This window comes from Nuphar pumila, chromosome 12 (genome assembly GCF_984573655.1).
Source record: "Nuphar pumila chromosome 12, dmNupPumi1.hap1.1, whole genome shotgun sequence".
Lineage (NCBI taxonomy): Eukaryota > Viridiplantae > Streptophyta > Magnoliopsida > Nymphaeales > Nymphaeaceae > Nuphar > Nuphar pumila.
In genome coordinates this window covers 107,168,433-107,182,858 of record NC_143260.1, presented here as the reverse complement: position 1 = coordinate 107,182,858, position 14,426 = coordinate 107,168,433, and the positions used below count along the sequence as shown (strand labels likewise).

Here is a 14,426-nt window from a genome sequence, read left to right as displayed (position 1 = left end):
AACCAAACCCTACCGTTGACACTCTTAGAAAAGAGATTTTGGCCTAATGAAAGTTAGGGGGGGCACCCCCGCACCCCTAATGGTGAAAAAAAAAAATTTCAAATTGTTGAGAGCTTCGTTGCACTACTAAAGCCTAAAGGTGGATCAAGACTGGGCAACACCAGGCCCTATACTATGACGTATGAGCCCACTTCATCAAATGGCCTAAATGCCTTTCTTGACATGTTGATGGAAGATTGATGACCAATAAGAATTGAGATAAGATGCAATGTGATTGTACAGTTTAAGTGTACTGCTGCATCTGATCACCCACCATCTTTGAGATACGGTCTGATCACCTCGTGCTGTTGTCAGTGACAGTATCGGTGTGAATTGGCCAGAATCGACTGATTTCTGATTTGTATCGTATCGGCAGAAAATTGATACCATACTAACCAGATAGGCTTTAATAAATGTAAAAAGCACTTAAAATTAAATTTTAATAATATTCTAACACTTTTAACATGTGTCACGTTCTGATTGACACAGAATGTTTTTTAATTATTTTATAGCCAATTATTCACTTGAGAAAATCGGGTCACCTTCTGATTGACATGGGTCTAGGTATGGTTTCTCTTCTAGTGGATTTGATTAGACTGAATGAATACCATACCCAAAAATCAGGTCCAAGTCTGGTTTTACCTGGATCCAAACCAAACCCACCCCCAATCACCACCATGCTGCAGCATTAGATCACACACCGTATGTTGTTGGACCCCACAGCTCACAAGTTATATCTCAAAGATGGTGTGTGTCTTTGTGGAAAGTCGTTGAAAATCCTTGGCACAAATATTTTAGATATTTTGATCTTGTTTTGAGCTTTTGAAGAAAATCTCAAGGAAAAGAAAATTTTAAAAAACAATAGTTATAATAACATGGTTTGCTTGTGTGATTATGTTTAACATTTAAAAATAATAATTTATTTTTAATAAGGTTTAACATTTCATGAAAACAGCCCTTGCCAATATAATTCTTGAACCAAGTATCCGTACTTGGCTCGTGTCATTAATCAACCTAGGGATTCGAACTTGCCTGAGGACAAGATTGACTTGTGGTGAGCTCGAATTCCCCTATTATATGTGCGGGTCATCACCATATTGTGATTTTTGAATTTCATGGTTTTAAACTTTTTATTCCTAGAAAATTCATATGCCATAGAAATATTGGTAAAATCCCAAGAAGTTCAATATCTTGCTTATTTCTTATAATTATGATTTATCCCAACATTATTCATTCTGTTATATATTTCATGCTTTTCATATTTTCTTTATTTAATTTCAATCATAAAATGTGTCAAGAAAATATGAGAATAATATTGATTAATTTGCTCAAAACCTAAACCCACGTCCTTAGTATTTGGATTGTTTTCTTTTCCAAAGATTGGTTCTCCATTAGACAAATGCCAACAAACCCCTCTCTCTTTATTTTCTTTTTTTTTTAAAACCAAAAATTTTGCTGGGGAGGAAGAGGTTAGGAGACCACAAGAAGCCCTAGATTCTACGAAAATAGGTTTGGGAACGATAAGGTCTGTGACATTTCGGTTTCTTCGCATTAGCCCGAAACGAGCTGCCGGGTGCTAGACACCCGGATCAACCATGTTATTCTTTTCTTTTGGCTCGTGGTCTGAACTTGTGGTTCAGACCCGTGTGGAGGTTTGACAGCATGGTCTGGTCCAGAGGACCAGATTCGTGGTCATCTCCTTTAGGTTTCCCCTCTTGAAACCATGGTGCATCTCGGGTGCTAACCACCTTTGTGGTCCAGATCTGGGCCTTCATTGCCCTATCCTGGACGTCTGGTCTGAACCATGAGTTCAGACCAGAACCCATGATAGATCTCTCGGTCTGGTCTAGAGGACCAGATCCGCACCTAGCCCTATTGGGTTCACCCTAGCGTAGCAGTGGGCTGTCGGGTGCCCTTTCATCTTTGTTAGGGCTGCTACCACCCACAGTCACCTTATCCGAATCGGGGCATTCAGGGCAGGGCTGGACCAAGACCATGGCCTAGTCTGAAGGACCAGACCCGAACTTCTTTTTTCTCATATTTTTTCCCTTATGCATTTGTTTGGGTCACGTTTGATTAGGGCACTATGAACGTGATAGATGGAGATACGAGTAACCGGATATATATATATATATATATATATATATATATAATTGTTGGACGATATAGGTCCGCTGCCTAGTGGAACCCAGTCGGACACATGGCACTCTTGTGCCTTGTCCAAATATTTAAATGGTAATCCTTAGACTCAAATTGGTGTTTTTGACCACATAGGTGTTTTGTACCTTGTGTTTGTTCATTGGGGTAGCTGAATTGAAGTATGAGACTCGCTACGTCTCAAAAATTTGTTTTTGATCCCTGCTTTCATTCTTACATGGGTTTTGATTTTAGCCTCCATCCCTGGTCTGCCCAAACGAGGCGTGACCTCATTTTCCTTCAGTCCACTGCCATGCATCCCTTGTGGTGCCGCTGGTCCGGCAAACGCATCGCCTCCCCTGAAAGGCGGTGGCCCTGTGTAAAGATAGAAAACACAAAGCACCACTCTGTTAAATAAAACAAAAATACAGGGGAGGAGTTCGTACCTGAGGCAGCCATTGACGGGTTACTGCGCTTGCCAAAAAACAGAGATCATTTGGAGCAGAGGAAGGTGGTGGCAGTTGAGGACGGAGGGGGTTCTCTCTGCTCAGCCGGGTTGCAGCCACCACAAGCGCAAGCTTCCGAAACGCAACCAGTGAGTCAACCTTTTCCCCTCACCCGTATGAAAAAAATACCGAATGAAGGTAAAACTGTAATGTTTTATTTCCTTATGTTTTTCACTCTATATTTTTCGTATTGGGGTTGCTCATGAAACCCTCTTTTATAGGCACAAAATGGGAACGGTTGTGTAACCGTTCCCCTTGATTTTATGCGGGTTTAACAGAAGGAGCATCTTTCATGGGGGAGCGTTACCTACATCGTGGGTAACCACCACCAACGTGGTGGTTTATCCCAATATTCTCCCACTTGTTCTGACGATAAACCCATTAACCAGAAAACTTTATGGGAATGTTCTTGGTGAATAGATTAGTCTTTATAATCTATTCTATAGGTCCTTAGTTGAATCTCTAATCCTTATGAGATTAACAACAAAAAAATACTGAGAATCATGAACTGAAAGGGATCACTTTATTTATATGCATACGTCAAAAAGAGTTTAACAAGTTCATCCTCATTACATGTTCGAAATATAATCCCGGTGCTAGCCCTTTAGTAAGAGGATCAACGATCCTCTCTTTGGAACCAATATTAGCAATATGCACTAAATGATTCTCCGTTCTTTCTTTAACAACAAAATACTTCAATTCCATATGCTTACATGACGTAGTACTTTTGTTGTTGTTCGAAAAGGACACCGCAACTTTATTATCACAGTAGACCTTCAGTGGCTTCCCAATGGAATCAACCACCTTTAACTGTGATATGAAGTTCTTTAACCATATAGCCTGTGAAGTAGTTTCGTATAATGCTATGAATTCTGCCTCCATGGTGTGGGCAGCAGTGGTCGTTTGTTTTTCACTCCTCCAAGAGATCGCGCCCCTACCAAGTAAGAAGACATACCCAGTAGTAGATTTTCTACTATCAAGGAATTCTCCTAAGTCCGCATCTAAGTAGCCAATGACCTCGAGGTGATCAACTTTATGATACGTCAACATATAATTTTTTGTCTCTTGCAAGTACCATAAGACTTTCTTGATAGCCTTCCAATGGGGTAAACCTGGGTTAGACTGAAATCTTCCAAGCACCCCTACTGCAAAAGAAATATTTGGTCGAGAACATATCTGCACGTACTGCAAGCTGCCAACAACTGATGCATATGGATGAGCACTCATCTGTACTTTATCAATATCGTTCTGTGGACAAACATTTAGGCTCAGCTTGTCACCCTTTGATATGGGTGTTGAACTAGGAGAACAATTCTTCATCCCATATCGCTTTAACACCTTATCTATGTACGATCTTTGAGAGAGGCCTAAAAAACCTTTTGCGCTGTCTCGACGGATCTCAATGCTAAGAACATAACCAGCCTCATCCATATCTTTCATATCAAAATGTGATGCAAGAAACTATTTTGTCTCTGAAAGCAACTTTATATCGTTGGTTGCAAGTAAAATGTCATTTGCATACAACATCAATATAATGAACTTACTGTCACTTTCCTTAAGGTATATACATTGATCAATAATATTTTCTATAAACCCGAAAGTCACAATGACTTGGAAAAATTTAATATACCACTATCGGGAGGCCTGTTTAAGTCTATATATTGATTTATTGAGCTTGCAAACCAGACGACCATTTTCAGAGAAACCAAGAGGTTGTTTCATGTATACCTTTTATTCAGATCCCTGTTAAGGAACGTTGTTTTCACATCCATTTGATATAACTCTACGTCATAATGAGCTACGAGGGCCAAAATTATTCTCATTGACTCCTTAGTTGAGACATGAGAAAATATCTCATTATAATCAATGCCCTCCATCTGGGTGAATCATTTAGCAACCAATCTTACTTTATGTCTCTCTATGTTACCTTTGAAGTCTTTTTTGGTCTTAAAGACTCATTTACACCCTACGGGCTTTACTCTCTTAGGTAACTCGACAAGATCCCACACTTGATGTTTAGCCATAGAGTCTAAGTCTTCTTTCATGGCTTCTATCTAGTGTACAGATTGTTTGCTTTCCACAACTTTCATAAAAGTCAACGGGTCATCATCCATATCTATGAAATCACCAGGCTCCTGAAGGTACACCACATAAACAAGATGTATGGCAGATCTCCTAATCCTTGTGGATCTCCAAACAGGTCATTCTTCAAGCTCAGATTGAACCTGGTCATCATGTTTGTGCTCTTCCTCATTATCCACAATAGGTTCACTTTGAATTTGTGCATCAACAACCGAATGATCAACCGCATCATCATTAGGAATAATATTGTGATATCTTTCGATATTTTCCTTAACAGGTGACGAAACTGGATCATGTATTTCCTCAAAACCAAAGCTTTGAAGTGCACTTAATCCTACTGAACCATCTTCTAAGAATTTTGCTTTATCTGTTTCAACAATCTGTGGTGAATGAGATGGACAATAAAACTTGTACCCTTTTGATCTTTCTGGATAACCAATGAAATATCAACTGGTTGTTCTTGGATCAAAGACTTTAATGTGGGGGTTATACAACTTAGCCTCTGCAGGACATCCTCATATGTGTATATAAGATAGTGATGGTTTCCTACCTGTCCACAACTTATACCCTTTTTATTTATTGACCTTATTTTTATAGAGATATCATTTTTTTTAACTAATCAAAACAAAAAAATAAGGACATAATAATCAAGATTCAAATTCATGCTAGATCTATTAAGCAAGAGCAAGAAACATGACGAGACTCATACAATCATGATTTTTAGATGCTTTAAGCACCTTTACAACATCATACAATACATCTTTGATCATATTTAGGTTAATCTTGCTAAAACATTAACAAACAAAATCTAAAAATCACAAAACCTTCATGAAATATCTCAAATACGATTTCATCTATGCAAGAATCACAAGAGACATAAAAATAACATAAAATCATGAATTGTTTATTTAATAACATGTTTAATCATGTTATATATGTCCTAGTCTACCATATATGATTTGATTAACTTTCTTTATCATAAAACATCAAAACCTTAAAATGTTTTTATTAAAACCATCTTTAAAATGATTTTTATATATTTTTAATCAAGATCAATGCAAGAGGCATATTTATAGCATCAAGATCAATGAAAAAACACTGAAAAATATGCTTCCACATTCATTATTCATGCTCAACAATCAAATAAAATACAGATCTATCTATCTACATGATTTTTGCTTTTCAGGGTTTCAAAACTAGTCTTTCCAAATCATTTTTTCAAAATCGATCTCCTAAAATATCGTTTTGGATTTTTAAAAATCTTTTGCATATAGATCTAATAGCCATAGATGTTCTAGGCATAGATTACATGAAGATTCAAGTACTGGATCAAAAAGAGGGTATGTTAATGCATCTCGAAACTGAACACCATAAAAGTAGAGATTTCCTACCAAAAATATGCTTTTTCGCAATGACATCGTTGTTTTTTTCTCTAATGTACCTTGTTCCAGGCTGGATTAGACCTTCACCAAGGTGGTTGCAAGTCTCTAATGGAGGTCTGCACTTTTCTAATGGTTTGATGGAAGAAAGAGATGTAAGAAAGAAAAAGAGAGAGATGTGCATCCCTATCATGAGGGCCTCTATTTATAGATAAGCCTAGGCAAGAGTCTCATCTCTAATATAAAAAATTAATACTTATTAATTTTCTTTATTAATAAAATAAGTAAATAAATTATGGGACCTAACTTATTAAATTTTAAAATTGATTAAGCTAGAAAAGAAAGGCAGATCTTCTTACCTTGACTTGGACTCTAGTGATATAATAACCTTCTGTGAGGCCTATAGACCCAAAGACTTAACAAAACTCAATGTTTAAAGAGTTGATTTGATAGCTCTCAAAATGTAGATCATCATGATGGTCTTAGATTTAATCTTACACACACAAATCATCAAAAAAATTTAGTCGATATTGAAAACATTAATTTTTGACCTACAATTAGGCATGAACTTCGGTCGATGATAAAATGCTTAAATTGACACTAATTTGGGAGTGTAGATAGTCGATTTCAATGCCTTCAAAATGAGAAACATCAATGTCGACTCTGATTTAATAGGTAAGGCATTGATCGACCAAAATTCTTGTCAAAATAATAATAACATTATTGTGAATGTCCCACCCTATGGGTCCAATCCAATGATATTAGATCCAAAAATCTTGAGTTATATCCCACCCAATTCATCTCTAATAAGATCCAAATGTCATGGATTATATCCAACTTAATTGAGTTAGATCCAAATATCATGAGTTGAATCCACTGCCTAATTTAAGGTCTAAATTCATATTAGACCTGAATGCTATGCTTTAGATCCAAGTCCAATATCCATAATCTAAACATATACAAATCATTTACTTTCATGTTTAGTCCACATATTTTGAATTTTATAATTATTTTTACAATGTTCTTTATAACTTGAGACGTAATTTCATAATAATTTGAAATCAAGAAAATCAAGAATTTCAAGAAAACCAAGAAATTGCATTAATGTCACATATGCAGATAATGAAAAAATCTTGGATTTTACACTCATTATCTTGAACATCACTGGGTTCTTGAAACTCATAAGGTTGAGACTCGAATTTGGATATGGGTAGGATGTGTCCTTCTCCTTTATCCGAAATGTTATGATTTTGAACAGGAAACACATTTTCATAAAACTTTACATCCCAACTAACAAAGATTTTTTTTGTTTCAAGATCAGACACACGATAACTGACTTGACCATATGGATACCCTATGAAAACTCCTTTGCATGCTCGATTATCAAATTTATGAGAATGATGTATGTTGTAAGCATAACACAAACATCCAAAAATAAAAAAATAATCATAAACATGGTTTTTTCCATGAAGTAACTCGTAGGGTATCTTGCCCATTAAAGGTTTGGAAGGAATGCAATTAATGATATATGCAGTTGTTAAAACGTATTCTCTCTAAAACTTAATATATAAAAAAGCTTGAAATCTCAAGGCTCTCGCAACATTGAGTAAATCTTTATGCTTGCGTTCGACTACTCTATTTTGTTGGGGGGTTGCAACACAACTATGTTGGTGTTTAACCCTCTTTTCCTTTAAAAAATTTTGCATGTCATTTAAAAAAAATCAATTCCATTGTCAAATCTAAGACTTAGAATTTTGCTATTAAATTTATTTTCAATAAGCAAGAAATTTTTTTGGATCTGGACTATGGTTTCTAATTTATGCCGCATGAGATGAACCCATGTAGTTCTGGAATAGTCATCCACTGTGGTAAAAAAGTATTGTGCTTCAGATAAAAAGATGGTTTGATATCCACCCCATATGTCACAATAGATTAATTGAAAAGGTTTTGACGAAGGAATCGACCTGCTAAGAAAAGGAAGGCGAGTTTGCTTGGCCATATGATAAATATCACAATGATTGTGGAGAATACAACCACATAATTTATTACCATTTATAAGAATTTGCAATCTAGAATTCGAAAGATGTCCAAGCCTCAAGTGCCAGATATTAGAATCAAATGATGAACTACTCAAAGAAAAGTTATCACTGATTTTAAAAACATAGAGTCCGCCATGTCGCTTACCCACTCCAATTTTCTTCGAGAGAGAGATGGTCATGAAAAACATAATGATCATTATAAAAGAAAATGTCACATTTTAGGTCTTGAATTAATTTACTCACAGAAATAAGATTGAATTTAAATTCTAGAATAAAAAGAATACTCAAAGGAAGAAATTTTGGCGCCAATCGGACACTACTCATGTGAGTTGCATGTGTAGAAGATCTGATTGGTAATCCAATAGGAGTGAAAATTGTGGGTGTTGAAAGCATCAGGTTTGACAAAGAATTAGTAATGTGACTTGTCGCACTCGTGTCTATAATCCAATTTTTTGATGATATAGAACAAACAAAAGGAGTATCAAGATTACCTGTTAGGTTGACTACATGTGTTGGTTTAGAATTACTTAAATTTATCGCAGCTACTATTTGGTCAAGATGTTCCTAGGTAAGTCGTTGAGAGGTTTAGATGAGATAAGACTTGTTGCATTCGAAAGACACAGTGTTAGCACTAGCCTGACTCTATTGATGGGCATTGGAGGGTGTACCAGATCGATTTGAAAGCCCATGAAGATGAAAATATTTGGCCTTCACATGACTAAGTTTTTCACAATGATCTCATTTTGGACTAATGTTATTCTGTTGATTTGTGCTTGGATTCATGTTGATCTGAGTACTGGATCCATTTGTGATTGATGCCACTGGTTCTTGGTTATCCGTGACCTTAAGATCACATTGCCTCTCTTCCTGCACTAGTAGTGCAAAATCTTTTGATATATTCAGTAATGGTGTCATCAAGAGCAGTTGGCTCTTTTTGGTACTTTAGTTTTTATTCAATCTCATTAGGAATTGCATTAGTCTTTCTAGGTTTTTTTCTTCATGAATGACCTTCACCGCTCTGCATATATATGGCAGACTGGTCATATACGTGGACAACTCATCTCATAGGTCCTTTATTTTTGTATAATAAGTTGTCGCAAAGGTTTGCATATGCTTAAGATTTATGATCTCTTGCTGGATCTGATATATACGTGGGGCATTTGATTGAGAGAATCAGTTACGAAGTTCGACTCATACTTCAACAATGGTTTCATCGTAAATGACGCTTGAGGATAAATCTGGATGCAACGAGTTGATGGGCCATAACAAGATCATGTTGTTGCATCGTTCCCAGGCAGCAACAAATTTGATGAGAGAAGTCAATTTTTTCATGGATCCATCTATGAATCCAAACTTGTTTTTTGCAAAGAGTACCATAGTCATAGCATAACACAATTTGGTATAGTTATCGTCAATTAATGGTTGTGATACTAGTGCTATGCGAGGGTTGTTTGTGTGATGAAGGAAAAACAAGATCTTCATTTCTTCAGGATTCTGGCTTGATGCACTTTTATTTTTGTTATCCATTATGCCGGGATATCACTTGAGTGCTCTATTACTTAGGATCGAGAATATAAGAAATTAGCTTTATTTTCTCTTAATTGAAAAAAAATAAAATAAAAGAAGACGGTACATATATAGATTACAAAGGTTATCTTAACATAAAATGAATATGTTAGTCCTTGATTACGGTAATTGTATGCCCAATCGATTACCCAAACCACTCTTCGAGCATTTGATTCTTCGTATGGTGATCACCCGAACATAAGCCGAGGCAAAATGCCCTCAAAGGTCGATCATGGTGCAACAATAATCGGGTCACCAGGACAGATAAATCAAACTTCAGTCAGTTTCATTTGTCTTTGATGTACGATGCTCACTATCCTGGACCAATAAAAATCCTCTGCATTGAGGTTGAGAATGGGCAGGGACAAAGGGGATGTGCCTCCATCGTCTTCACAAGACGCTGGTCCTAACAGCATCTTCTTTGATGGGAAGCCGATTCCAAGTAGTAGCCTTCATTGGAAGATTAGGAAGAGAATTAGTAAAAGAAGAGGAGGAAGACGAGGAGAAAGTAAATGGGTGGTTTTTATTTTATTTTTCTTATGCACACAAACAAGTGAAAAAATTATATTTTATAGAAAATATTTAAGCAAATTTTTCTTTTTCTATGAGAAATTTTCTTGCTTCCAAACGTATCCAGGTAATTTTTCATTTCCAAAGGGAGCTTCTCCATGTAACAAGAATGATCCCAACCCTTCTTCTCTAAGTTGGCAGGTTTATGTTTGACGGGTTCTAAATAAACATAGTCAAACTTTCCATAATCAATGCCCGTGAAACTTGATCACAATGCCAACCCAACTTGCCCCCACGACCTCCTTAATCACCACCACTGTTAAAAAGGCTTCTGATTTTTCGGTAAAAATCCTGCATCTATTGGCGGTGGCTTGCGGGACAATTTGGAACGTCCGATCAGGAACGATCACTACGTGGCACTTCTAGATCGTTACACGTCTCAATCAAAAAGCTTGGAATCAGCCTGAACTATCGACGAATCGGAGTTTTGATCCCCTCCTTGGACTCACTCCCCAAGTCGTAAAGCTTACACCGTATACATACGGTCTGCATACGTATAGGCCTCCCTCTCTCTTAGAGACAGGGACAAGCATAAAAGCGGAGGGGAGGGTGGGGAGGTGGAGTGGGACGAAGGTCGACGCTTCTACTGCCACTGGGGGAAGCTGGTGACGCGCAAACCTCTCCGGATTACTGCGAATTTCCGGTGAGTTCAGGCCGGCCTTCTCTTTCTTGTGTCTTTGGCGAGAAAACTCGAAATGGTTTTCTGTTTTTTTACTGAACTATGGTGTGCTTGTAATTCATGATAGTTCGTGTCTTTCCGAATTCTTTCTGGAAATGATTGAAATTTGCGATGGGTTTTTGTAATAGAGAAAGATATTTGCTGGGAACTATTGAGTATTGAAGTTTTACGACGGATTTTTCGAGTTTTTGTAAGAGAGATTTCGTTTCCTTTGGAATTAGATCTTCTGTTTTCCTGGGGTGGGTACTAACGTGGTCGTTTCTTTATAGGCAAGGAAAGTTCTCTTTTTTGGCGAGATTTGGAAGAAAAGTAAAGGTCGGGGGTGGGGTGTGGGGGCTCATCTTTCTGCTGTAGATTCACCCGAGGATTCTGAAGAGAAAGAAGGGAAAAGGAGTTCAAACTTTTGAAGAGGGAGAGAGAAGAGAGATGGAGGTGAAGATCGCAACGACGACCCAGTTTCATTTTCGCCACGCTTGCTGCTCGCAGGCGTTCGCCTCTGCAATCGCCTTGTTCGAGCAAAGGGGGAGGTCCCCTTCTTATTCCTCCTTCTCCTCCTCCTCTTCTTCCAAGAGGCGCCCCCCCGGGGAAAGCTCCGGCCTGGTGTGCCGGGGATTAGGCCGGTCGTCTCTGTTCGGGGCTCCGGCGAAGCTATCGAGATCCCGGTCGTGCGATAAACCCAGGACCGAGAGCAAACCGCTACGGAGGGCGTGCAGTGCGGGTCTCGAGAGCTTCTCAGAGGAGGAATTCATGAAGAACCTTCGGGAATTGGCCTTCGATTTCGAGCTCTCCGGCGACGACGACGGCGGCGGCACGCGGGCGGAGTCTGACTACCCTGAATCGGAGACCAGGTACGCAGAGGAATCCCCAAACCCCGCTCCCCAGATGCCTCCGTGGTTGGAGTTCCGGCCTCCGGATTGGCCCCGGCCGGAGGAGATCGCTGTCTCGGCGAGTATCGAGAGGAAGGCCGGGAGCGTCGAGATGCCCCTGTCTCTGAGGATGATCAAGAAGAAGAAGAAGAGCCAGAGGCAGCAGGGAGGGGCGGGCGAGGAGTCGGGGTACTGCTCGGTGAAGAAGGCCTTCTCCTCCATGGTGTTCATGATCAGGGAGCTACAGAGCTACACTCTGCAGATTCGGCAGCTCCTCTTCTACGAAGACCTCCGGGGGATCCTGATGAACGTTCAGAGGGAGGTTCAAGCCTCCTTCGTTTGGCTCTTCCAGCAGGTCTTCTCCTGCACGCCCACCCTCATGGTCTACGTTATGATCCTCCTCGCCAACTTCACCGTCTACTCCATGGGCCAAAACACCGCCTTGGCCGCCTCCCCACCGCCTCTTCCGGCGGCCTCGGCCGCCATCTCCATCGTCGCTCCCGCCGCCGAGCACAAGAACCCCAAATTCGACCTCAAGGCTTTCTCATCGTCTGTGGGGAAGACGCTCTCGGTGGGTGGAGGCTCCGGCGGCGGATTGGGAAAATCGCCGCCGGTGGCCGGTGGGACCGATGGCGGGGAGGGCCACGTCGAGCTGGAGCTCTTGTTCGATGCATCGATCGGCAGCAACCCGACGACGAAGTCAGGCCGGGAAACGGCGTCGAAGGAGGACGAATGGGCGGCATGGGGTTCGATCGTGGAGGAGGCCGCGAGGATGCAGGCCGCTTCCAGAGGGGAAACTTTTGACCAGGAGACGGTTCGGGCGCTCGTCGCGCCGGTGGCCGCTGAGATTGAGCCTGACGATCCCACGACCTACTTCCGCACGCAACTCATGTATCAGATTGCCATCGAGCAAGATCCCCACAATCCTCTTTTACTCTCCAATTACGCTCAGTTTCTCTACCTCGCCGTCCATGACCACGATAGGTGAGCATCCAATTTCCTTCTGCCAACTACACTAATCTAGCTGCCTGCAATCCATTTCGAGCCTATTGATATTTGATTACATTATAGTTCTTTTCCATTGGTTTTGATCATCACCACTATCGTGTCTATAATGGGTAGGATTCATTGAGTCTTATTTCCTCTCTCCTTCATGTTTAAAGCTAACTTTGTATGCTTCCAGGTCTTGATTGTTTTTACTCTGTTTTTTTCAGTTGCTCAATCGTGTTATGTTCATGTGTCTTAAATTCTTGTTTCTTGCTGATGTGCAGAGCGGAGGAGTACTTTCAGAGAGCCGCTCGAGCGCAACCGCCTGATGCAGAATCTCTCAGTCGCTACGCCAATTTCCTGTGGCTGGTTCGCAAGGATATAACCGCGGCGGAAGAGACGTTCTTGGAAGCCATTGCTGCAGACCCTGGTAGCACTTTCTACGCCGGGAATTACGCCCATTTCTTGTGGAACACAGGCGGAGAAGATACTTGCTACCCACTCGACCAAGCATGAAAAATCCCAAGTTGGTCATGGAAGGAAAGAGTGGACTTTCAGAGAGAAAGGGAGGAGGAAGAGGAAGGATCCAATCTCCAACTGTGAGGTGATTTCGTTCTGTTATTTGTTTGAGGGCAAGTGCCTACAGAGCGATTCCAGATAATGGGGTTTCTTTCCATCTCTTTCTTCTATATGGGGAGGGTTGATCCTGAGATATACCATACTTTGCTGCGATGTCTATCAGTGTGAGCTTTCTTTTGCAGTGCTGACAGAGAGGTTGGCTACATGGTTTCTTAGGTCTTATAATCAAAACGGCCGTCTGTTTATGTCTTTGTTAGGTTTCTGTTGCAATACTGACAGAGGGTTGGCTACATGGTTTCTTAGGTCTTATATTATTAGCCAACCTGTCCTTTCTGGCCAATGCTTGATGTTTCCCCCGGGTTGACCCCGTTCTAACATACTAACCAATTGTAATTACTCCTTGTAAATTTGAAATGGAGCCTCCTTTCTCATCAGTGTGAATTTAAGAAGGTTTTGATCGAGTTCTCCTTAATGTGTAGATACATTAAGCAATATCTTATGCTGTGTATTCGTTATGGGAGAAGTATCTCATATCTGGTTCTGGTGCTACATCTGTATGCCCCTATACGAGCCCCTTTCCAAAGCCCTTCTTTTGGTTTCATAAGTAGAGTGTTTAGTGTGAATCGCCAAGCAGATTGCGTACCACATCTTCTTACATGGACGGTTGTGGAAGATCCAGTGATGATAGTATGAGATTGGATTTTTATACAGGTTTTGGAGGAACATTCTACATCAGTTCTTGTTTTGCTCTTGATATTTTTATGGGGGTCCTTTGTCTGCTACATATCGTGTCAAATGCTTTTGGAAAGTCATTGTTGATGGGGATTGGAGTGATGGGGGAGGCGCAGAATGGACCACAATCTCCTTCAATTGAGTTTATTTCAAAAGGATGTTGGTCTGGGCTGGACCTACTTGGAAAAAACGGATTCATGTTAATGGTGCTATTCATTCAGAGTTGGTGTGGGTGGTGATGCTGATTGCAGATATGGATTAGCACT

General features: G+C 40.0%; 1 protein-coding gene across 1 annotated transcript; it reads left to right on the top strand.

The window, feature by feature from the left end:
* The first annotated feature begins 10,862 nt into the window (after window positions 1–10,862).
* Window positions 10,863–13,862, top strand: LOC149821505 (uncharacterized). The gene is made up of 3 exons (XM_089982280.1): window positions 10,863–10,960; window positions 11,266–12,846; window positions 13,134–13,862. Exons 2-3 carry the CDS (start codon window positions 11,423–11,425, stop codon window positions 13,363–13,365), a joined length of 1,656 nt encoding a protein of 551 aa, XP_089838406.1. The 5' UTR covers window positions 10,863–10,960; window positions 11,266–11,422; the 3' UTR covers window positions 13,366–13,862.
* The last annotated feature ends 564 nt before the right edge of the window (window positions 13,863–14,426 follow it).

Excerpts from the sequence above, each read along its gene's own strand:
- LOC149821505 (XM_089982280.1), top strand. The coding sequence starts at position 11,423 with ATGGAGGTGAAGATCGCAACGACGACCCAGTTTCATTTTCGCCACGCT. Across the intron at positions 12,847-13,133 it reads GCCGTCCATGACCACGATAG|AGCGGAGGAGTACTTTCAGA; the intron begins GTGAGCATCCAA and ends GCTGATGTGCAG.